Source organism: Caretta caretta, chromosome 2, assembly GCF_965140235.1.
Source record: "Caretta caretta isolate rCarCar2 chromosome 2, rCarCar1.hap1, whole genome shotgun sequence".
Classification (NCBI taxonomy): Eukaryota; Metazoa; Chordata; order Testudines; family Cheloniidae; genus Caretta; species Caretta caretta.
Genome location: NC_134207.1, coordinates 172,718,967 through 172,745,092, shown reverse-complemented (window position 1 = coordinate 172,745,092; position 26,126 = coordinate 172,718,967). Strand labels below are relative to the sequence as shown.

The 26,126-nt window shown below is 42.3% G+C and overlaps 1 protein-coding gene across 4 annotated transcripts in view; it reads left to right on the top strand.

The window, feature by feature from the left end:
• The window catches only part of CNTNAP2 (contactin associated protein 2), a 1,645,619-nt gene that overhangs the window by 934,011 nt on the left and 685,482 nt on the right, over nucleotides 1–26,126 (top strand). For all 4 annotated transcript variants that reach the window (XM_075125590.1, XM_075125593.1, XM_075125592.1 and 1 more), the window contains one exon: nucleotides 5,042–5,191. In XM_075125590.1, coding sequence (XP_074981691.1) covers nucleotides 5,042–5,191 — 150 coding nt within the window. The remainder of the gene's footprint in view (nucleotides 1–5,041; nucleotides 5,192–26,126) is intronic.

The following is a 26,126-nucleotide window of genomic DNA, read 5'->3' as shown; positions in this document are numbered from 1 at the left end:
AGACCCCTCCACATTGCGGAGGCAGGTGCAGAGCCCCAGTTAAAACCTGGGGGTGCTGCAGCACCCATCTCCCCACACTGCTAGTTCCCAGGACTATACTGCCCAGCACCCTCCAACCCCATCACTGCCCAGAGTCCCCCCCAAAAAACCTCCCCAGAGACCCACTCTCCCGCACCAGCTCAGCTGCTGGCAGGAGCTCCCCAGCAGGATTGCCTGATGCCATCTCCCCGCTCAGGTGGCCCTGGCCCCTGCTGGACTGGAGCATCAAATTTTGAATTTTTTTTAGCACATAGCTGAGTCGCAGCTGTGTGCTAACTGGGCAGCATGTGGCCCACAGGCCGTGGGTTGAGAACCACTGCAATACAGGCTTAGCAGGTGGTTGGTTTGCAGTCAGTTGCAAACTGCATCAAATTAGAGACTGATCTATGAAACAGACTGGGTGATAGAACAGACGATTAAGAGAGAATACTTCTATTATTGAGGCAAATCACCAATGCAAAAGCCCTATCTCCAAACACCATCAGTAGGATACGTCCTTAGCCTCTACATATATACAAAGGCAGAGTGAGTGAAACCGGAAACTATGTTGCCCAAGGCATAGGCGCCAACTTTTCCTGGTGCCGATGGGTGCTCGCGCCCCCTTCCCCAAAGTCTCTGCCCCCTCCCTGCTCCACTGGACTCCTTCCGCAAATCCCCGCCCTGGCCCCGCCTCTTCCCCAAGCGTGCCGCGTTCCCCCTCCTCCCCCTTCCCTCCCAGCGCTTGCCACTGCGAAACAGATGTTTCACGGTGGGAAGCGCCTGGAGCTAGGGCAAGAAGCGGTGCAGAGCACCCACCGATTTTTTTCCCCATGAGTGCTCCAGCCCCAGAGCGCCATGGAGTCGGTGCCTATGGCCCAAGTGGCTTATAGTTCTGTAATTTGCAGATTCTGGTCCTCCCTGGACCACTACTTGCATATACACAGCACTGGCCATGCCACACTATCTCTGTGCTTCTACAGAGTATGCATTGGCAAGAGCGTACAGTACACAGTGCTTTTTTCCTCTGGCCATACTTGCTTTGCTATTGACCTCACCAACTTCTTCAGTGAACTGCTTGTGAGGTGCATTGTCCTTGTTTAACTGCACATTGGGACAGCATAACGGTGCTATTATCCTGGAGTAATTCCACCCTCTTTAAGTGGTATAGCACAAACCTTTTTTATTTGCTTGTGCAACATAGACAGGTGGGATCACTAGGCTCTAAAGTTACAAGAAAGAACTGAAATTTAGAAATAAGCAAATATGGGTTTTATTCCTCACTTAAATGTGACATAGGGCTTGTCTACACTGGCACTTTACAGCGCTGCAACTTTCTTACTCAGGGGTGTGAAAAAACTACATGGTTAAAAGTAAAACAGCCAAACACCACTACCACCATTTCACTAGTTAGTCTTAAAATTAACATTGCCCCCTTTTGACCCAAGCAGCTAGGCAAAGTTTGGGGCCATGGGAGATGTTCTAGTTCAAAGTAGAATTGATGTAGCTTGGTACCTTTTTGATGCAATCTTGTTGATTTACAAGGCATGTACAAAGTCATGTGTTTCTGAGGCAAGAGGAACCAAGAATAAAAGGAGCAATTTCTTAGCTTACAGTTCCAAGCCTCTTTAATCAACAGACCCAAAAGCTGTCTCCCTAACTTTTTTTTCCAGGTCACACTGTTTTAACAGACTACTTCTTGGCTTTCTTGCTTTTTTCCATCTGTTTCTCTCTCTGTTCTTGTCTTTTTTTTCAGTCTTTTGACTCTTCTTCTTTCCCTCCCCCACATCCCTTCCTCACACCTATGCAATATTCAGCCTAAAGCTCCTGGGTGCGTTCACACACTCCTTTTTTTTTTCCCCCTTAGGCTTACATTTATGTTAATTGAAGAGTGTATTCAGACCTATCAATCTCAATGGGGTTTTAACTCTATCAATGACAAGGTTTCATCCAGTTCATAACAATATACTACCTTCTCAGTTTGAAAAGAAAGCAATTTATCATACAAGAACAGTAGAAAACATTACAAATTCAATATCTCCCAACCATAAACACATAATTACCACAGCTATCTCCAATTCTAAGAAGAGAGAAAATCTGTGGTATTTCCAATACCTCTGGGTGGTAACTGTTGGCAAATACTGACATTTTAGAGGTGTCCACTACAGGCAGAATGTAATAACCCAGCTTGTAGTTTGTCAAAAAGATCAAGGGTTAAATTCTGAGGTCTGGTAAATGGTGGCACAAGCTAGACTTATATCTTAATCTCTTAACCTCTCTGCTGTGAGGGACGCTGCTGCTCCTCACCCTGATCCTGACTCACTGCTGTTCGCTGGGCCGCGCCGCCCCCGCCCAGGAATAAGTCAGTCAGGAGGACTCTGTGCAGCCACGGCATTTAAAGATAGTGGCAAAGCACCTGTGGAACAGGAAGTAGCAATTCACCAAATTAGAATTACCTTGACGAGTCGCAGTGTAAAGTCCCTTGGGAAAGTCTGTGCTGACTTGCTCAGAGGTGCCAAAGAAAAGAATCTAAAAGTGAAGGGACCTGTTTGCAAGCCCACTACAAGACTCTGCAAATCACTACTAGGAAAATACCTTGTGGTGAAGGTTCTAAGACCTGGGATCATTTCCAGATGCGTATCCACAAGCATCTTAATCTCTTGTAGTTACTTTCTAAATTCTTCCTTCTTTGAGAAAATGATACTGACTTACTTCAACAAATATTCACAGTCATGCTAATGTGCAACTGTAACCCTCACATCTTCTGGGTGTGGTGTTCTGTCCCATCTAGTGGCACTGAGATCACTTAGAGAGAGATTGAGTCTGCTCTACAGCCTTAGCTAAGAGGCATATGGCTTTTAGCTCATGCACTAGGCTCCAGAGGCCTCAGGTTTGATCCCACCCGCTGATGACCAGGGTCTGTCAGTGTTACACAACTCACCTCACCATTTCATCCCCTTTGAATTTGGCAAGAGGATTTTAAAATGTTTAATTATGCAAAAAATTCAGTGACCCTGTAATGTGCACAAGTTCAGTTCAAGGGAACAATGAATGATCTGGTACAAGTCCAAATAGGTTTTTAAATGATTGGCCATATGAGTCTACCAAATCATGATACCACATTTTAACTATGCCCTGATATTTATGAACAGCTTTGCTTACTGTAGATTTTTTTTTTAATGGCAATTTTGGGTCGGAGCCTTGTGAAACAACCAGGTTTTCTTCCCCCTGCAGTTTTTCTTTGTGGAACCTGAGGTTATTTTTTTTTTAATGAGCAGAAATGAATTGTGAAACTTCAACACTTGGTAGCAAAACATTTTTTGTGTTTTAAAGAAATTGCTTTCCCGTCCCCCACAAACATATCAGTCATTTTGCATTTTCATGAAAACCTGAAAAAAAAAAAAAGAAACAAAACTACAAAAATGTTTTGCAAACCATGTTCTGCTGTTCATGCATCTGGCAGCCCCATCCATTCATGAAGTAGATTCCTTTTTTTAAAGTTAGATAATACCGTTAGTGAGATTCTGCCCCCTACTCGCATGGAGTGGTACTCCAAAAGTAGTCCCATTGAAATCAACATGTTAAAGACTTGCAGAAACTGGCCCTATTATTTTAAACAGTCTGTTTGGAAAATGCTGCTCCATTCCAGAGGAACTCCTGAACTATTCAGCAACCCTCTATTTCTCCCTTTACTTACACTGAACACTGCAGTCTCGTAATTTACAGATTTTGGGGTGCGGAGTGTAATGGTTGTTAATTAAGTATGAAGCAAAGTGGATGTATATCTATTACATCCAAAGGTTACAACCTCTATTCTTATCAAGTTCTGGTGCATCTTTATCTGCTAAACTGAATGCATAGAAGCAATAGAAAAAGAACACCTTTAAAGATAACAGGGTGTCATTAGAGTTTAGTGTTTGCCATGAACACCATCTATTATATGAAAGGCTATGGTTGTTAAAATCTTTGGTGCATGGATAATAATCATTTTAGTGTTTTGACTTATCCATTTTATTAGATCCAATGTTATGATGTATCATATTTAGTTTTAGAGACAATTCGCTTGTACTGTATGGTATTATATTGTGTTCTATCTATTGTGTACTGTTAATGTGATTCAGTAATTGAGTCTGAAGAATATGTTTGTGATACGTGATACAGTGCATTCAAAATGTCAAAAAGAAAATATTTGGAATTGTTTCATTAGATAGCATACTGATTAACAGACATGATATGGCTTATGTGTATAGAAATGATCATAATGAAAAGTACTGATTAATTCAATGAACAATCTCACTAGCCTAAAGTACCAGTCCAGACAGTCGAGTAACATGACCTCATACCAGCAGATGGGTACCAAGCACAAAACTTTTATATCAGCTCCCTATAGAGGAAGCTGAAGACTAAGTAGATAAGTCCTCTTCATTTGTACCACCAGAGACTACTGCTTAGCTAAGCTTAAGGGTTTGGGTGGTTGGTTGTTTTGCAATGGCTCTATGATCATTGTCTTTCTTTTCTATTTCTAACACCATTTTATAATGACAGGATTTGTTTTTGAATAAGGCTTCCCTTTAAGACTTTCTTCTTCTTTTCTCATTTTCCTTCCCCTTGTGTTGGTACCAAGCACTCATTAGGGGCAAGAATCAGACATATGTCCTCTGTTTTGTTACCTATTATAATTAAATGGACATATACATATTTTTCTTTTGAGTTTGTTTGTAGATACAGTAAAGGATATTCCTTTTACAGTTAAACATTGAATATGGCCTTTTGATGAGTGAAATGATGTTTGCTTTAAAGCAATTATATACTTTTGCATGATGAATGAGCAGTCCGAAAGTTGCATTCATGATAATGATTATGATTTCATATTTACTTCTACAAGAATGTCTAGATGTCTCAATCCACACTAGGTCCTTGTACAAAACTTGTGTCACGTGCCTGGCGCTTAGAATTGATGCAATAAACAAATTTAAATAAGTAAATAATGAACTCAAGAAGGTTCCACCCTTTCTTTTCTTTCCAGGCTCAGGACTCAACGATGGGCAATGGCATGAAATCCGGTTTCTAGCTAAGGAAAACTTTGCTGTCCTCACTATTGATGGAGATGAAGCCTCAGCAGTTCGAACAAACAGTCCTCTGCAAGTTAAAACTGGGGAGAAATATTTCTTTGGAGGTAAAAACTGCAGTACTAGCATATCTGCTTAGTGCTGTCCTTTTGTTTTCTATACAATAGATAAATGTGGATATTAGGGTGGAACTCAGTCCTCATAGAGTGTTAGTATTTTGGATCTTATACAAGTGGCTTAGGTGATGACTGCCCCCCAAAAAATCTACTCTTTGTTTTATTAGCCTTTCTTTCCCCCATCCATGGCAGTTCCCGAAACTACATGAGATGCTTTATCCTACTTTCTGAGGAGCGCATTCCCAAATCCACTTTTTTGCAACTTAAAATCTGTTGGTGAAAGTTTGGCACAGAGGCAGAACCCTGTAGTAAGGGTGGCACAGAGCTGGTTGCCTCTTACTGGGAGCTCCCTGATGCCGCTTTCTGAAAAGGTACATCATACTGTCTCCACGATGTGGAGCTGGTTACACTAGCTAGTATGGAGTTGGAGTATGGACCTGCCTCTTCCTCTTTTGAGCCGTGATTTGGGAACACATTTCTATTTAGGACAGGACTTAACCATGTGTTTAACTTTAAGCATGTGCTTAATACTGTTGGAGTCGATGGAATGTAAGTGCATGCTTAGAGTGGAGACTGTGTTGAGTATGGATGGACTTAAGCACATATTTGACTGTTTTTTAAAATTGGGGCTTTAGGTTGGCTAACACTATGAGGCAGGAGTAGTCCATGTACTCCAGTAAGGTTAAGACTACAACTGTTAAAAGCCCTGAGCGAAGGCAACTTCTTTTGCTCTCCCACACCATCTTGTGTTAGCTACAAGGGTATCGAATTTTGTTTTCAATTTCAAAAAGCCTATTTCATTGCAGATACATGATTATAATATACTGTTTTAGATAAATTGTGCGTACGTCAGCTATCTTATTTTATCACATTCAGTAATGGCCTGCCCACGCAGTCTTTACTCAGGCAAATCTCCCATTTGGGATCGAACACTGAGATCAATGGAATTTTTGCACTGATTGATCCAAAGATAATGTGAGTTTGTACATCAGGACGCTGGGCATAAAATAACTTTGTAGGGGTTTTTAAATAGAAATGTGCCATGTTTTTAAACTAGCTATTTTAATCTTGCAAGCTGAACAGCTAATGGGGAAATAATACAGTACTATATATGCTCCTGTTACTCCAGGGATAGAAAAGCTACTGAGATTATGATTTTTAGTGCCCAAAGCAGAAAGAACAAAAAATCCTTTCAAGATTATTCTCATTTCATTATCTCTCTTCTGTGAAATCATTAAAAATATATATGGAAATTAGTGTTTAAATAGTCTTACAAAAATGTATATACACTTTATTAAGAATAGCTCTAATCCTTTTGATAATCTATGCCACAGATTTCTGGGAAACCTCATGGTAGTGATGATAATGAAAAGCACTTCTTGACAGCTAATGCCTGTTGTAGTTTAATCTGGCAATATTTATAATAAAAGTTCACCTGTCACAAAAGTTAACCAGTGTTCATTCACCCTGTCTCTGCAACTCCTTGTGGTCATCCATCTTTCCCTGTGTCCCTACTACTTCAGTCAATGTCTAGGTCATGCATCTTACAGTGTTGTCTCAACCAAGGGCCCCAACATAGCCAACTGCCTCACACAATATTTTGAAAGGTTGTTTTCCATTCAAGAACGTACTGCTCTGACTTTACCTCAAAATAATTAGGGACTTAGATGGTCTCACTAAAACAAGTTATGAAGGAAGAGAAAAATGAGATGAAATAAAAAACTAATATGCCTAACACATTTTGTGTTAAACCCTGAAAAAGCTAATCTAGAAGGTACAAACCATGCCATTATAAAGAATAAGCAATATTTTATATTTCTGGAGACTGCATCCTTTCTCCCTAGCATGTCTTTTATCCTTTGACCCTTTGACTTTGATCTTCTGATAGACAGACAGCATGTAGTCTCACGGTAGATATCATTTCCCTTTCCACTCACTGTCACGTATCTGATGTCATCCCATTTCTTCTGTGATCATTTTGATATTAAAGGTTAATTTATAATTCCAGAACCCCTCTCCCCATGCAAGTATTTACACAGATGCGGTCCTCCGTAGGATAAGGGAGTCTCACATCAACTGTCTTTTGTATTTTTCCCAGATCTGTTCAGCATTGTACTTGTTGCTTTGGATCAACAGTATGTGTCCTCTTTTACAACTTGAAGTTATTTTGAAGATGTATCCAAAGAACAGATATTTTGCATACCTTGTGTCCAAACTGGTTTCCAAATAAGTACCCTTCACTCAATACCACACTTTTGCATTTTAATTGTCCTGGAAGGTGTCTTGAACACAAAGCAAGCTTGCTTTCTGAGGGACATGTCTGTTTAAACTTCTCTCAACACTAATTCTGCATTATATCAACTATAAATTACTGACAGTTTAAAGTCAATCTCTTGCATAAATATGTTAAAAAATCTAGACAATATGTTCACAAACTGCTGCAAACAGAAAGGGGTATTATTCCCTTTCCATGGAGGTATTCCCCTCTACTTTTTTTCTCCATTAGTTTTCTGATCTTTTGCTGTGTGTGTTTTGTGGGCAGTAAGACTGAGAAGAGTTGGGGACAGTGAAGCTTGTATTGTCTTTTTGTACTGTTCAATAATTGTTCCATTTCCACTGAAATCAGGAGAAGTTTTGCCATTCACTTTAGCAGGGGCAAGATCTGACCACACTGTGTGAATTATGTATCTCTTTTTTTTCCTCTGCAGAATATTCATGGCCAGTCAGTCAGCAAAGGGATCATTTGATTCTCCCCCAAATTCAAGGGCATAGAAAATGTTTTTTGTTCACTAATGGATGACTAGTCAAAATCATTATCTGGGTGATAGCTAAAGATGTTTCAGGTGTTTAAAGGAAGGCTAGATAGATATGTGCCTGGCTGGAGAACTGAGTACAATCGGTATAGGTATTCTACTGAGACTTTGGAAATGATTTTCCAGGGGGGACTATCACAAAGCTGAAAATCAGATGGCCAGCTCTGGTTATATTAATACCAACACCACCTCTCCCCACCTGGGTTAAAATGAGTCTGGGAGGTGTAGCGAGCCCCCTTGGCAACTTTTCACCTCCAAATGAGCTTCCTTTCTGGACACTTTGACTTCGACAGCATCAGTTCTCCAACAGCTTTATCTCCCTAAGGCGAGTTAATATTTACTCATTTCTTTTTGTCATTGACAACACTGTTTTGTCAGGTTGATCCTGCTCCCAGAATTGCCAGTTGGCCAGATGCTATGTGACATGCATATCATATTCATGTGCTATTGTCATTTGAACTGATATGTCCTTTATGATCTCAGGGGGAAGAAAAAAGGGAAGGAGGAGGAAAGATGTATGGAGTTAATAGACGGATATTTAAACATCCCAAAGATAGTTTGGCACATTGAGACTGTTCTTACAAGGACTGTAAAACTTTTCTAGGCGTCCCTGATAACAAATGCTGTCCTAATTATATTTTTCCTATGTTATCCTTGAAACCTCTACATAAATGTCACATCTCATATATTCAAACTTTCCCCAGTGGGATTTCAAAACAAGTCTTTGTTATACTAATGCCTTAAAAAAAAAAAAAAAACACCACGTACGTTGGGATGGTTGTTCTTTGTTTACCAAGATTTTAAAGATCGCTTTTTTCAGCACAGCAATGAAGCATTTTTGAAAATAGAAATTGTAGAATGAATAGCAAAGTAATTAAATACAGTAATTTACCCACCAGATTGACTCTATTTTTGTGAGTATTACTATCGAGTTATACTGTCATCAGCACTATTGCACTATATTTTCCCATGGAAATTTTTCCTTGAAAATGCACGTTCATATTTAGTGAAAATAGCTTTTGCATTGAAAACATGCCAAGGGTGCATTGTTGATAGGAAAATAGATACTTGAGTTTATATTGGTAATTAATTAAAATTCAGGTGAGAGGAAGGAAACAATCATATGAAATGGCAACAGTTTTCAGGCAAAATAAAATAAAACTGAATTTCACAAGGTTCTCATTCTCAGTAGTATCTATGAAAATCTACAGTTTTACTTCTTTAAATTCTTATTTCAGGCTTCTTGATGATTCACTCTGAGACAATGGAGGAGGGTAAGGGTCCCAGCATGGCTGTGCAGGACTTAGCTGAGTCACAAGTCAGGTGCCAAAGATGGGGGGAGAGCAGGCTCTGTGAGGATGCTACTTACTTGTGTTCTCCAGGCAAAGAGCTATAATGAGGGCAAGAAGAAGCAAGGTATAGGCAATGCTGCGATAGGTTGGTCTCTTGGCTGGACATGAAAAGAGTAGCATGCTGCCCCTGATAATGGCCTGCCCCACCTGGTAGTGGTTCCTCACTAGACTCTTGAGTGAAATAGCAATTCTGAAAAAATCATGACTTGGGCACTCCTTTGAATCAAAATTCCTTTTGGAGCTAGTCCTTCCATAAAGCTGAGAATAAATTTGCAATCTAGCCCTTCGTTTGGATGGAATTGTTTGTCCTTGGTAGACTACACAGCCACCAAAATGTTTTACACAATATATCATGATTAGTATTTAGGCAAAGCTCTGAATATAGGCAGCTAACAGGAGAGTTTCAGAAGGCGTAGCTGTGGACTCTGTGTTTGGAGGTAGCAGGACTTAGTGAATGTTGTGTTTGCTTGTTTTCTCTCTCCCTCTGTACAGGCTCCATAGCCATGCTTTGGCTTCCTGAGTAAGCAGCTGAGATAGGTTTGTTTGTTGGTGCATTGGCAGAGGTGAAAGTAAGCCAGTACGCCCCGGTACAGCGTACTGGTAAGAGCTGATGTGCCATACCAGGACCAGCTTTCCGAGAGGGCAATTTAAAGCCCTGGGGTAGCTGTGGTGGGGATTTAAAGGGCCCCGGAGCTCCAGCCGCTGCTACGCCCCCCTACCCCCGGGGCCCTTTAAATCCCCGCCAGAGCCCTGCCGCCGCTACCCCAGGGTTCGGACAGCAGGGCTCAGGCGGGGATTTAAAGGGCCCCAGGTGGAGGTAGCAGCATCTGGAGCTCTGGGGCCCTTTAAATCCCTGCTGCAGCCCTGCCGCCGCTACCCCGGGGCTCGGGCAGCAAGGCTCAGGTGGGGATTTAAAGGGCCCTGAAGCTCCAGCCACTGCTACTGCCCGGGGCCCTTTAAATCCCAGCCTGAGCCCTGCTGCCCAAGCCCTGGGGTAGCAGCAGTGGTGGGTCTCTGGCGGGGATTTAAAGGGCCCCGGAGCTCCAGCCACTACTACTGCCCCAGCCCTTTAAATCCCCACCAGAGCCCTGCTGCCGAAGCCCTGGGGTAGTGGTTGTGAGGCTCTGGAGGGCATTTAAAGGGTCGGGGCAGTAGCGGCGGCTGAAGCCCTGGGGCCCTTTAAATCCCCGATAGAGCCCAGTCACCGCTATCCCAGGGCTCCGGGAGCAGGGCTCAGGCTGGGATTTAAAGGGATCAGGACTCCAGCAGCTGCTACCATAGTGGAGCCCCAGGCCCTTTAAAGCTCCGCCAAAGCTCAGAGCCCCGGGGTAGTGGTGGCAGCCAGGAGCCCCCAGGGCTCCTCAGTGATTTAAAGGGCCCGGGGCTCCGCTGCGGTAGCGGCAGCTGGAGCCCTGGCCCTTTAAATTGCCCCCAAGCTACCAGCTGCAGAGGCTCCCAGCCGCCACTACTGCAGCTGGAGCCCTGGCCCTTTAAATCAAGTTTTAAAGTGTCCGGGGATTTAAGGCCCTGCCTCTTCCGGTTGGGGCCACGCCCCTGCTCAGGACTCCGGCGTACGGGTAAGTCCTCTAACTTACTTTCACCCTTGTGCATTGGTAAAGTCCATGAGGCTGTGACCCTGGGAGCTTTGATCAGTCCCACTGTTTGCAGTCTGAGTGTTTGGTTGCTCCTTGGTGGTGAGGGGCAGAAGTGAGCTATGCTGAGTAGGGAGACTTGGTATGAAAAGTCACTTGGTAGGCAAACACAAGAGCTGAGAACAGAGGCAGGTAACAGGAGAGGAAGGGAGCCTGGAGAAGGCATGTGAGAAGTTGATGAAGTTATGGACTGACTTAAAAACATTGTGTTTGGTACCAAAATGAAAATTTATCATGTACTAACTAACTGTACTAACTACCATATACTAACAATATTATTCTATGGTCTGGAAGCTTAGTTTGTGATTTCTGTACCACGTTGCTAACTTTTCTAGTTTTGATATATTGCACTGAGTCATAAGAGGGTTGTGGGTTTTTTTGTGCCTAAGAGTAAATCATTTTCAGTGCACATACTGTCTGTCTCTTTGTCTCTCCCTCTGTACTTCTCTGATGTCTCTCAGTAGATACTGAGATATTCTCCAGGGAAAGACAGAAATTATTGTTTTATTCAAATCTATAAATTAAGGAAAGCTGTGTTAAAGGTTGTGTGTTTCGGGTGTGTGTGTATTTAGTGGGGTGCTAATTGGTTGAGTCAGTCTCCCTTTAATAGTCTATAATTCTCTCACTTAATTCCCTTTCCTTTCTTTTCATGGGGTTAGGGGATTGAAAGGAGTAAGCTTCCCTTTCCTGCAAAGTCTCTAGAGAATGATGTTGCTTTGTTGTTTTCCAATTATGTGCATAGAATGAAAGGGAAGAATAAAGGAAGTGAATTGCCAAGTGAAAATGAGTCCATTAACCCTGACAGAAATTGTTTACGCCTTTAGAGATAAGGGGCTTTCATAAGGCTTTTTAAGCTTGCACCAAAGCACCTGATAGTTGCCCAATGCCCAGAGGAAAGATTGATTTGGGACATTATTTTTAATTCCAGTTATAAAACATTCTTTTTACATTTTCTCACTGGTTTATCTATGGGAGAGTTTTAGTGCTAGTAGTAATCCTACAGTGATAGCAAAGATATGCAGTGAGCATCTGTCAGTCCACTACTTCCCTTTTCTTTTCTGACAAGCTAAGCTTTAGATGAATGGACTACATGGCAAGTTTCCTGTGGGACATTGGTCTGTGGCTTATAGTAATTCCTTGGCTTCTGTATGAGTGTAGAAAATGCACTGTGGATGGAATCTTATCTATGTAGCCGGACTCGTTTGTTTCTGAAAGCTGGGTTGATATAATTTCCTCTCGGGTTTGGTCGGAGGGATAAAAAGAGAGGCAATGAAAGAAAACACCTTTGTCTGTGTTCAGCACACTGAATTTTTCTATGTGTGAGTCCTTCCTTCTTGAAAACCTGTCATTCACATCTAAAGTGTGTGTGTGAGGCACATAGAATTTTGTCATGTTATCTATTGTCAGCAGACTCTGAATCATGTTATAGACCTGACCAGTCCTAAGTATTGCCATTGGGTTTGAAAACTTTCATACTGGCAAGATCAAATGTATATCAGGTAGCAAGGATTCATGGGATTTTTGCGAGCTCATGATATACCACAAAGATGGCAGTTTTAATTAATATATATCAGATGTCATATAGCAAAGGAAGATATTCAGCCAGTCAAAACCTAGATCACCTATTTGATCAATGGTACTGAAAGCCTTATTGTTCTAATAGACAAATTGTCAAAACCTGCAGCTTCTCGTACCCACAAATAATAATTGTGACTGGATGTATGTTAATCGTCATTTGCATATGCACATATTGGTGAAGAGTGCAAGTGCATTTCTTGCAGATACAAGAACAGCATGATTTTAAAATTTTATGGACTTTTATAGACAACTTTAAAGCTGTATGGACATAATTCTTCTGTGAGTTCTCGCAATGCAAATTCAAAAGAACTCAATGCAGAATCTGACCAGAGTGTCTTGGTCACATCATTCCTCCAGCTCACTCTCACAAACAGGTGCACACAGGAGTGACAGAAATAAAGGAACTGGCTATGGAACTTTTTTTTTTTAATCTATTCTCATGCTGTTCAATAGAAGAATAAAGAATGCAGAAGTATAGAACTTTCAAACTCTCACAAAGCAAGAAAAACTGTAATTAACTTTTGTTTCTTCTCTCTTCTTTGGATCTTCATTTGTCTTGTATGGTAGAACATAGATTCCTGTGATTACAAACACTTGAGCCTCACTTTGTTATTTAATGAATGAAACAATGTCTCCTCCACCATGAACATTGACACTAAATTCATCCGCACTTTGGTTATGGAACCTGCAGAACTGGTGGGCATTGGGGTTCAAAGTGGCAGTAACTGTTAACTCTTGTGATTTTTATACCATTTCATCACATTTAGGTTTTGTTCCATACATGCAGATGATGTCAGAATTCTGGGGAAATTAGACTGACATGAGGTAAAGTAACATAGACACCATGTGATTAAACTTCAGTAATGCAGACTATATTGTTTGTGATGCAGTGATATGCCAGTCCATGCTATATCCTGGCCCCACTATATACTACAATGCACACATAAGTGCTATAAACTGGGAACCTAGTTGAGCTTATAAAGAAAGACAGTCTCAGTCAGAAATCCATCTTTATCATATGTTTGATCTCTTATCTGGGTGGGTAAAGTGAGTATAGGAATGGATCTAAGTGCGGGACTTGTTGGAATAGATTGAGTTGTTGTCTGAAGACCCATTAAAAATTAGAAATCTCTGCCAACTGCAAAATGAATGAATGAAGTTTTGAGATGTGTTCTGCTGGTTCCTCTGCCACGTGATATAAATCCGCAAACTGAGTCTGATGTTAGATGAAGCCAACATACCTAGAAGTTTCTTAAGGAAAAAAAAATCAATCAATTGTGTTGGCTTTACTCTGCCTTTCCCCTCCTCATTAACACTGAAGCCATCCTCTATAGGTAGAGGATGAAAAAGAAATACAGATTTTTTTTTTAATGCATACTCCCCTCTCTTCTGTGACTTTGAAAACTAAAGCTGGAAAAGGACTAGGAAAAACCTATTATAGGTAACAATTCTGCACTGGCAGGGGATGGAGTAGATTCACTCAGTAAGGCCTTAACATCTTTAAGTTGTGTTGGCTATATGACTTGTTTGTTTTTTCCATTTAGCACAATAAACGTATTGTTGCCTATTTCCTGGTCAGGAACAAATTATATCAACTGCTAGAATATTACAGTGAATCAAGTTAGAAATATATAAGAATTGCTGTACAAATGTGATTTAGTCTATTTAGAGAGGGAATGGTTTATGAAAGAAGGAAACTGCTGTGCTAACTTAGAAAATATCCCAGTTTGTGGTTGACCCACTAGGGTCAACAAGTAGTTTGAATAATCATCTTCTAACAATAAAAACAAAATGGTTTATGTGCATGTTTGTTATCTAAGACGATAATCCTGAAAAAATGACACATGTGAGTAGTCTCATTGACTCCAGTGTGGCTATATGTGTAAAAATCTTTCCAGGATCAGATCTAACATACTAATAGCCCCTGAAATTGGTTTTGTGGTTACTTGTGTATTTTCCAAATATTTAGAGATACCTCTCTGTCTCTCTGTTTCAAATGATGCAGCATATCTTGGAACAAAATGAGCCAGATTGTCGAAAGTATTTAGGTACACTTGTCTTCAGAAAAAGAATAGAAAAAGGCAAACTTTTCAAGATGGCATATTCCAGTGCTTACAGAAATGATCTTTGTGCTCAATAAAATAAAAACTAAATATAGTTACTTCAATAGCAATTACTCGCCCTTCCTCCTACCTGGCATGTGTGTGCGTACTGGCTGAATGTTTCTTAGTGCTGATTATAAATAATGGCTCATGTACGAAATCTGACTGGTGCCCCAGTTAAATCTGTAATTACTCTCTGCTGCTTCTACAGTATAAACTGTAGGCAGCCTCTTGATTTATAGGACTGGCGATCAATTAAATCCGAGCATGCCTAAAGTTCCAGTTTGCCTTTAGCCCCTTGCACTGAACACAATAAATCCCATTATATGTAAGTGGTAATCTAGGTCTGCTACAAAAATATTTGTTAAAACTTCTGTAAATCATGTGTAGCTTTATAGGGTTTATATTTTTTCCAAAATATGGACATTAGCTCATTGCAGTCAGTGGATTAAAGCTGATCTGCCTGCTTAAATTGGCAAAACTGGACCATGAAGCGGAAATTGAATATTTAAAGCCTTCTATTTCTATTATCAATAAAGCATTGAGCTTACCTTAATAATGCATTCCTGTATGAAATAATAAATTTTTGCTGAATGAGTCCCCAAAATGGGCTGTTGATAGCAACTGGTTTATTGCCCTAGATTATATATTGTCATTTTACAAGCATAAAATACTGTTTGAATTACCAAAATGCGTCTGCTTGAATTTAGCTTGAGGTGGAAAATGTTTTGGTAATGCAGTGCTGAATGTTTAATGTTAAGAGTCCATAAAGGGGAATTAAATTGTTCACCAGCAAATGATGAGACTATCGGAACATTTTGAGTTATTAATTCTAGTCCTATGAAAGGTGCAGTCATTCTGTTTATTAACGGAGTTACCAGAATCCATAAGTTTATTTTTCTCCCTCTACGTCAGAGCAACTTATCTGTAACTAGACAATTGTCCTAGTTTTAAATGTATATATGTGAATGAAAAGGAAGAGGTACAGGCAGTGTTTTCCCTGACATTTTTCTCCGGGGTGATTTTCAGAGCAAATGATTACAAAGCTAGCTGCACCTCTTTATCCTTTCTGGTCTCTGAGTGCATCCCCTTGGGTGTTAGGCCGTCTACCTATCACAGGATGGAATTTTGCAGTTTTCTCACTCCTAGGCTGGGTCTTGGACTGCAAAACCCTGAGTACCAACTATTGTTACTCTGACTGAGTTTGGACACCAGTGGTTCTTCCCCATGGAAATCTTTAACCAAACAATTTCCTTAAAATCAAAGTATTGTTTAAGTAAGAAAGAACAATGTAGTGTATTAGAGAAAAATAGGATTTTTGAAACAACAGTCTACACATGTCTTTTACCAATGCCCTGCCATCCTTAGATAGTGATCACAGCACGCCTAGCTTCTTCAGAAACCCCAGTGTGTTCCTGTGTCTCAGGACTTGTCTACACTGGCAAGTTTTGTCAATGAAACTAATGGTGACAAGGAAAAATCGACAAAAGCAAAGTCACCAAAGCGTGTCTACATTTGTTCCCTCTGTTGACAGATCATGTCCACATTTGAGGCACCTTTGTCAACAGTGAGAACAATGGAGTGTGGGTATGTATCCCACAGTACCTGGTGACACCATCTGTTGCTAAGCATTATGGGAATGTGGAAACAGAGTGCGGCGCATCCTGGGATGTGCAAAATGTACCGTCATGCACCGTTTTTTGTCCCACCCCTCCAATGGTTTCTGGCTTCCTTTCATGCTACTTTTCCAACTGTCATTCTTTTGTAGTGCTCGCCAGCATCTGCAGTGAGAGAGGATGAATCTCGCACTTCTCTCCTATTCTCTGCTAATTGTTGTGAGGACATCGTGCATGGCAGCACAGTTACTTGCAGAGTTACTCACAAAGTTAGCAGGGGATGACTCTCAGGCACCCAATATGGACAGCAGCAACTTGTCAGTGCTTTGTGCATTCACAGAGCAGCTGCATACAGTAGACCGTCACTTTCGGGCTAGGGAAACAAGCACTGACTGGTGGGATCGCATTGTCATGCAGGTGTGGGATGATGACCAGTGGGTACAGAACTTTAGCTGACCCCCGACCTAAGGTGTAAGGACGCCAGATTGAGAGCTGCCCTTTTGGTAGAGAAGCGTGTTGCAGTCGCTGTGTGGAAGCTGGCAAATCTACACTGCTACTGGTCAGTTGCAAATCGGTTTGAAGTAGGAAAGTCTGCTGTCGGGGCTATATTACTCCAAGAGTGCAGGGCAATAAATTGCATCCTGCTGCAGAGGACCCTGACTCTGGGAAGTGTGCATGAAATAATGGGTGGCTTTGCAGAGATGGGTTTCCCTAACTGTGGCAGGGCGATTGATGGCACACGCATTCCAGTTTTAGCGCCAGACCACCTTGCCTCTGAATACATCAATAGGAAGGGATACTTCTCCATGCGTTGCAGGTGCTTGTGGATCATCGGGGGCGTTTCACGGACGTCAGTGCAGGCTGGTCTCAAAAGGTGCATGACGCACGCATCTTCAGGAACAGTGGCCTGTACAGAAAGCTGCAGGCTGGGACTTTCTTTCCAGACCACAAGTTCACAGTTAGGGATGTGGAAATGCCCACAGTAATCCTGGGAGACCTGGCTTACCCCTTACAGGTCTGGCTCATGAAGCCTTTACACAGGGCACCTGGACAGCAGCAATGAGCGTTTTAACAACAGGTTGAGCAGGTGCCGCATGGTCGTCGAATGTGCCTTTGGCCGTTTGAAAGCTTGCTGGAGGTGTCTCAATGGCAGGCTAGACCTTACCGAGGATAATATTCCTGTGGTCATAGCCATGTGCTGCACTTTGCATAATCTGTGTGAATCTAAGGGTGAAATGTTTGCTCAGGGAGCACTGAGGCAGAGCGCTTGGCTGCACAGTTTGAACAGCCCAGATGCTAGGGCTGTCAGAGGAGTCCAGAGGGCTGCTATTAACATCAGAGAGGCTTTGAGGAACCACTTTGATGATGAGGGGCAGTAACACATGTCTGTTTTAGAGGTGCTTCCGTGGTGCATCTGTGTACAATTTTAGGGCCCAAGATCCATGCAACACAATGCTTTACAAGCCTGTTCCCGAGACTGAATTGACTGCTATTCGCTTTTGTAGAACACAGAATAAAAACGCTTTACCATTAAATATCTTAGTCTTTATTTATCGTTAAAAAGGGTAAAACCTCACAACTGTGTGTAGCTCCATCTATCATTGTGCAAGCTGTGAGCGGGAGTGGAGTGATGGGGAAATTCAGGAGTGCTGTGAAGCGAAAAGGAAAGTCTGGGCATAGGGGGGTGGGGTTGGCAAACACTTGCGCATCTGCGTGTGCTGCAGTGGAGGTCGACCACGAATCTGTTAGTCTGCAGCTGTATCAAAGACTTGAGCATCCCTGTCTGATCCTCCATCACTTTTATCATCTGCTCTGTCACTTGCCTAGCAAAAGCAGCACTCTCTCTTTTCTGTCCTGCCTTTTGGCTTCCCAGCACTCTTTGTGTTCCCTGATCTGTCTCTCATCACGCTGCAGCACCTCCTGGAACATGTCTTCTTTGCTGCACCTAGGGTTTTCTCTTATCTGCCAAAGCCGGTCCGTGGGGGGGGGGGGGGTGTGGTGTGTTCCTCAAGGTCTGTGCTGAACAGCAGAAGGATTGTTACATTCCAGCAAATGATTGAAACATTTTAGTAAAAAGGGCATTTTACTAGTAGAAATCACTTTCTCTCTCTGAGACTCTAGGCAGGCACACAGCTCCGTGAGCACCCCAATCATGGTGACTGTCGGGAGTGGGGGGGAGGCGGTTGTGTGTACTTAAAAAAGGTCACGGCTGGTAGGGAAGCTTTGCAGGGAACACATTCAAAATCTGCAGGAGAGGATTAACAAGTACCTCTTGGAAACTTTCCAGAGCCTCTCTCTGGAGGATTCTCTGCAGGCCTGGATGTCCATCGACACCCTGCTTGGCCATGCAGATTAGCCTCACAGGGCAATGTCCAGCTCACAGAAAACACTAACTGCCTCCCACTTTTCAATTCGCTACACAAGCCATAGCAACTTACCCAGCGTCTCATCTGCTTCCTGCTCCCCGTTGAGCACTTCTAAAGCGGAGTAAAGTTCCTGGCTGCCTGCCCCACCAGGTGACCTTGCTGGGAGTACCACATCCTCTTCTAGTTCGACTTCTTCATCCAGAATTTCAGCCTCCAAGTTACCACCTCTTTCTGCTGCCTGCAAAGTATCCACGGGGCTATCAGCGATGGAGGTGGGGGTCACATTCAGCTCCCTATAGAAGCAGCAGATCTTAGGTGCACCATCGGACCGATGGTTCGCCTTATGGTACGCCTGCCTCAGCTCCTTTATCTTTGCTCTGCACTGCTGAATGTCCCAATCATAGCCCTTTTCACACAAGCCTCGAGAAACTTGCCCATATGTGTCCCAATTCCTACAGGTCAGTCACAGCTGCGTATGAACAGACTCCTCTTCCCATATACTGATTGGATCCAACAACTCAGCGGTGGTCCAAGCGGGAGCACGTTTGGTGTGATAGCCAGTCATGCTTACCTGGGAAGCCAGCAAGCAGGAAATGAGATTTAAAATTCCCAGGGCTTGCGAGGGGGAGGGGCGGGTTGGGTTCAGGGCAGTGGAGTTCAAACCGCTGATCAGAGCAGCAGCATGGGAATTGTGGGACACTTTCTGGAGACCAATAAAATCGGGGGGGGGGGGGGGAACGATGGTATCTACACTGGCTGTTTGTCGACAATAAAAGGAGGGGAAAAGACAAAACTGGGCTCTTTTTTTTTTTCGAAAAAAGTCACATTGGGGAGTGTGTTGCAGTTTTGTGGCCAAAAGGCATTTTGCCAGCGTAGACAGTCTGGATCCCTCTGAACTGCTCACTTGCAAAATTGTTCCTGTAAAACCCTGTGGTTGTGACATTGTTACATAATGACACTCTAAGTGTCAGTTGATAGGTGGTTATCTGGAGCCATCTTCTTCCTGCCTCCCTGTATTCCGAACGAACCGTTAGGGCAGGTCCATGCTTAAAATGCTGCATCGGCGTAGCTGCTCTGCTGTAGTACTTTAATGAAGATGCTCTATGCTGACGAGGAAAAGCTCTCCCACCTACTTAACAACTGCCTCTTGAGAAGGTGGATTAACTTTTTTTGATCGACCAGAGAAGCCCTTCCACAAGCATAGTGATGTCTACGCCAGAGGTTAGGCTGTTATAACTACATCACTCTGCGGGTGTGGATTTTTCACATCCCTGAGCACTGTAGTTATACTGATGTAAGTCTGTAGTGTAGACCAGACCTCACTGAGTTAAACCCAGATACTCAAACAGAAAACATCCATCCCAACAACCAGTCCAACGTACAGTATTCGTAAATAATTAGAGGGCAGCACCAAATCCATCACAAACACCTTTTGGCAGCAATATAGTTATACTGTTATAAACCCTAGTATGGAGAAATTTATACTGGTTTAAAGGTGCCTTTTATATGGAAGTAGCTTATTTTGGTTCCCAAACCAGAATAAACTATATCAATGTAACTGCCTCCAGAGCAGAAGGGGAGGGGCATTGTTTTAACTGTACCAATGTAATTTAAGCAGCAGAACTTTCTGATTTAGACCAGCCCTTAGCTCCATTACCCTCATGAGTATTTCCAACAACTACCTAAAACTGTCTACGTTATTAATATTAGAAAATACTTAATCTGTATAATGTACCTGCTGGTTACTTCATTCCCCTTGTTTTTGCTGATCACAGTTCCACATCTCACTTTGTGTATTTGCAGCCAGTTTCCAGTCCTCCATTATTATTATTATTATTTATTATTTATTGTTACTTTACAAAAGTTTTATTTTTTGAGGTATCTTTTTCAAAAGTTTGACTCTGCGAGTTTTCTGTCTTTTTTGGCAAGTTGATTTCTCTGGGAAATTTTTGTTTTAAACAAATTGCGGGGGGATAGGCATTTTCAAAAGGGGCAAAATGACTTAGAAGCACAAATTTCATTGAAAGTCCATGGGATTTCTGCTCTTAAATCACACAGGTGCTTTTGAAAATGAGACCCTTCATGCTTATTATGTTTGGGATGATGATCTTGGAAAAACTTCATAAGAGGTCAGGAGTTTTTTCCCCTCTTAAGTTTACAGTCATGTTGTATTTCACTGAGATCCCATTCAAAGAGGAATGGAGCAGATGTGTGTCATATTTGCTGCTACTGTTCTTAAGAATATGCTCCCCACCCTATTTTTCCTCCTTCCCTATTGAAGTAGAAAGCTGAATGTGTCTCCTTCCAGGACCCATCACTGCCAGAACGGTGGCATCACAGCATTGTGAGGCTCAGTCCAGCCAGAGATTGAGCACTGTTCCGTGCTGAACCCAACCCCCTGCATGACATCATGTTGCCCAATAGGATGTAGCTGTGAAAAAGGCTAATACAGTCCTAGGATGCATCAGGCGAGGTATTTCCAGTAGAGACAGTGAAGTGTTAGAACCATTATACCAGGCACTGGTGAGACCTTATCTGGAATATTGTATGCAATTCTGGTCTCCCATGTTTAAGAAAGATGAATTCAAACTGGAACAGGTGCAGAGAAGGGCATCTAGGATGATCTGAGGAATCGAAAATCTACCTTATGAGAGGAGACTCAACGAGCTAGGCTTGTTTAGCCTAACCAAAAGAAGGTTGCTCTCTATAAATGATGGCTCTCTATAAATACATCAGAGGGATAAATAACTTAACTCCTCTCCCTACCTGGTAAGTGCCAATATGGACACAAGAACAAATGTCAGTTTGTGGAAAAACACTGACATCCCAAGATGGAGTCCAGAGTCATGTGGCCTAGTCGTAGGCTTTTGCATTCCTTGCTGGGTCAGAGCAGCCATTACTTACAGGCTGTCTGGAACGTTTTCAGGAAGGCTTACCAGGTGATGGATAAGCTTCTCCTAAGACCTATCGTTTTCGCTAACGGCTCATTCCCCACCCACTATGTAGACTGGAAGCATTTTGCCTAGTGGGTGTCACTCAGCTGTAACTACATTTGAAATACAGATACATAGTCACTATTCATAACTTCAAATACAAAAAGGATACATGCATACAAATAGGACAATCGTATTCAGCAAATCATAACTTTTCCAATGAAATCTTACATAACCCATCTTGCATGAAATTCATCATATTTATGCTATAATCTTATCATAATATCACTATGAAGAATATGGGGTGCAGCCCATTTTAATTTAGTGACCCCCAATTATTCAAAGATAAATGCTGGAGGAACTTGAGGTGATATAAAAGGAAAGGATGTTTAAAACCTGCATACACACTGGAAGACAGTCCTCATCATTTAAGGTCACTGGTGAATTATATTACTAAAGTAATTAATGAGTCTTAAGTCTTATGGAGGATGACAGAGCTGTTTCTGTTCTTATGGTCAGTCATATATTCATATTTGATTTTTAAACACACTTCATTACATCATTCAACAAAAGTCAAATAGGACAGGTCTTTCTGGTCTTCAGAGTATTAGCAACAAGACTGCAATTATGTTTCAGGCTAGCGCATAGTAATATAAATACATTACTGCATATCCTGCCATCATTTAGCAAGGGGAATTCTCATTAATGTCAGTGCCTATATTGTATAACAGTGTTCTTCAATTAGCAGCCTGCATAAGAACATAAGAATGGCCATACTGGGTCATACCAATGGCCCATCTAGCTCAGATTCCTGTCTTCTGACAGAAATCAGTACCAGATGCTTCAGAGAGAATGAACAGAACAGGACAATTTATCAAGTGATCCATCCCCTGTTGACCCGTCCCAGCTTCTGGCAGTCAGAGGTTTAGGGACACCCAGCACATGGGGTTGTGCCTCTGACCATCTTGGCTAATAGCCAATAAGGGACCTATTTTCCATGAATTTACCTAATTGTTTTTTGAACCCAGTTATACTTGTGGCCTTTACAACATCCCCTGGGAATAAATTCCACAGATTGACTGTGCATTGTGTGAAGAACTTCCTTTTTTTTGTTAAACCTGCTGCCTACTAATTCCATTGGGTGATCCCTGGTATTTATGCTATGTGAAGGAGAAATAACACGTTTTCCTAAACTATTCATGATTTTATAGACCTCTATCGTATCTTCCCCCCTGCCTTTGTTGTCTTTTTTCTAAGATGAACAGTCCCAGTCTCCTCATATGGAAGCTGTTCCATACCCCTTATCATTTTTGTTGCTCTGCTCTGTACTTTCTCCAATACTAATTTTATTCTTTTTTGAGGTAGGATGATAACTGCACATAGTATTCAAGGTGTGGGCATACCATTGACTTAGGTAGTGACGTTATATTTTCTCTTATTATCTATCCGTTCCTTAATGGTTACTAGCATTCTGTTAGCTTATTTGACTGCCGCTGCACAGTGAACAGATGTTTTCAGAGAACTATCCACAATGACTCCAAGATCTTTCTTGAGTAGTAACAGCTAATTTAGACCCCATCATTTTGTATGTATAGTTGAGGTTTTCTGGTATCCATTAGTTTGCATTTATCAGCATTGTATTTCATCTGCCATTTTGTTGCCCTGTTTTGTGAGATCCCTTCACAGTCAGCTTTGGACTTAATTATTTGAGTAATTTTGTCTCATCTGCAAACTTTGGTACCTCACTGTTCACTCCCCCCCCCCCGAGAATTATGAATATGTTTAATAGCACTGGTTCCTAGTACAGATGCTTGGGGGATCTATTTACTTCTCTTCACTGTGAAAACTGATCATTTATTCCTGACCTTTGTTTCCTATCTTTTAACTAGTTACTGTTCCATGAGAGGACCTTCCCACTGTATCTCATGAGGGCCTTCTATTTAACTCACTGGGCATCAACTATCCCATCCTGCTCCCCGCTGTAAGGACTGTGCTGCTACCCAGCTCCAGCTTTGCCCCAGGATCAAAGCAGTTCCAAGCCCTGGGATTCCCCTGGCTGGTCCTGACCTCAGTCCCTCCCCCGCCCTAGGAGAAATCAGGGAGAGAAAGGGGCTGCCTGGAAGAGAAGTGCAGGGGCCGGAGCTGTCAGAAGCCTGAGACAGATAGTGGGCCATCTCTACAGTTATGCCCCCAGTGGGAAGCAGAACAGAAAGCTGATGCTCAGCAAGCCAAAAGGAAGGTCCTTGCTGTCAACTCTGGCCCTTGTGCTCCCCTGCCAAGCAACTTCTTTCCTTCCCCGAATGCAGAGTGTCTTCTGAGCTGGCAGGCGCCAGCCCAGGTGTGTGTGTGGGGGGGGGGGGCACCCAGAAGCAGGTCAGCACAGGGATGCTGCAGAAGTGGCCGGAGCTGCTGGGAGCTGGGGTGGACCCAGAGGCAGAGCCAGAGCTGAGTAGCAGGCCATCCTTACAGCAAATCCCCCCAGCTAGGAGAAAAATCTGGGCACAGGTAGGGGGAGGCAGGGACCGGAGAGGCTCTGTGGGTGGTCACCCCCTTTTGCCTTGATCATCTCCCAGCTATCCTACAGCCCCCATTGTCCTCCCAGCTCTTCCAAATCAAGCAGTACTAAAGAGGCTCCTGTCACCTGCAGCTACTCCACCCCTCTTTTTCCACCCCCAGGGACTGAAAATCCTGTTACCCTAGTGAGCATGGAGGACCTACTGGTCATTCAATCCTTCAGGTTTTTTGGTTAAATGAAATGCAGGTAAATGAACTTAATCTGAAATGGTAAACAGAGGGAAACTAAACTGAAGTGCTTTCCAGAATGTGCCCCTGCAGTTCCATGATGAACCTGCACCTAAAAATACAATTTCCCTTTATTCAAATGCCTAGTTAAATGTAGAACTTTTTCATTTTACATTTAAACACACTGGAGCTACACTGTGTTGATACATTACAATGTACAATGGTTTACTTTTAATCAGGCACTTAATCAGATGCTTCTGCAACATAAAATGATCAGTAATGCACATGCTTTCACCAGCAACCAAACACCTGGAGAGCCCTTTCACTCTAGAGAGCGACCTTTGACCTGACAAGATTTGGACCTGGCCTTATCCAGTGCGGAAGAAAATGTGATTGAACACCCACTGTTGCATAATCACATATGCTAGGTCAGTCTTCTGCTTGAGAGATGTATACATACTTGCACTTCCATACAGCAAGAACCCCAAGATATATAAAAATGCAAGATGGTAAGCAGAACTGCCCTTTTAAACAGATGGGCCCAAATCCTGTATCCAAACACTTCCAAATACTGACGTTCAAATCCATATCCAAAGTTCATAGCTAGCCACTCTTTTTCTGTGATGGACTGAAACTCATGGTTCTGAATGCCACACAACTTTATGAAAGTTCATTTTTGGATTTAAACTTTGTGGTTCTAGCCCAACTCTGTTTTGGGATAGATGGGAAAAAGACTTATTTGTATAAGAGCTAAATTTTGCCTTATGCTATGTATGTTCAGCTCACCATTGGGAGCCACATGCATGTTGTATCAACCAGGCAAGGTACTGTTTTGGAAAACAAGTCCCACCATCTGTTTGGTTCAAACAGTCTGAGGTCCTTTATTGAATGCAAGCATGCAGAGAGAGGGAGACAGAGATGGTCACACGCAGGTGCCACCCTGGTCTCTCTCTGTCCTGCCCCTATAGTACCAGTCTTATATAGGTTACAAACCGAAGCCAAATGATACATTTCCTTATCACTCAAGCATTGTTGGTAAAGCCTTATAAGGAAATAAAAAATGGTTTCATACTTACTACTGTGCTGATGCACTTTGTTATTATCAAGATCTGCGGTTGTGGCAGTGTTTTGTCTAGGGGCTTTTGCAGGCTGGGGGGAAAGAGGGGAGGTTGCATATAATGGACAGCTAGGGACTTTTTCCAGAGGCCCTTTCATTCTTTTCTAGTTAGAGATTGGCCTAGTCCATTATGTGGGTCAAGTGCCACAGTCTAGCATACGTAAATGCTTTAGCCTAAGCCAAGTCTTACAGGATACAGGCCTGTAGGCCTCTTGTGTTACAGCTTTTGCATATGTTGCATATAGTGCATAGATTTTTGCCACAGAATGGGATGGGGTTGGTTTCAACAGCAAGGTTAACAGCAATTTCCGCCACTGTACTAACAAGCTTCAACAGGACTTTGTTTTCAAAGCGGAAACCAAGCTGCTGCTGCACCCTCTCTAGCTTTCTCTCAGCCTCTCAACTCCTCCCCGCTCCTTCCTGTTTCCTGTCCTTTCAGACTTGCAACAGCCAGTGCTCCCAATTCTGATAATTACAAGCAACATCTAAACACCACATTCCCTCCTCTCTTAAGAAACTCTCCCAATTAAAATAAACATTATTGTTCTAATCACAGGAACAAATATGAAACAAGACAATATACTGTTGGCAGAAATATTACACTGAAAACACTGTAGATACTACATAACATAGTCTCTAGTCCAGACAGGTGGTC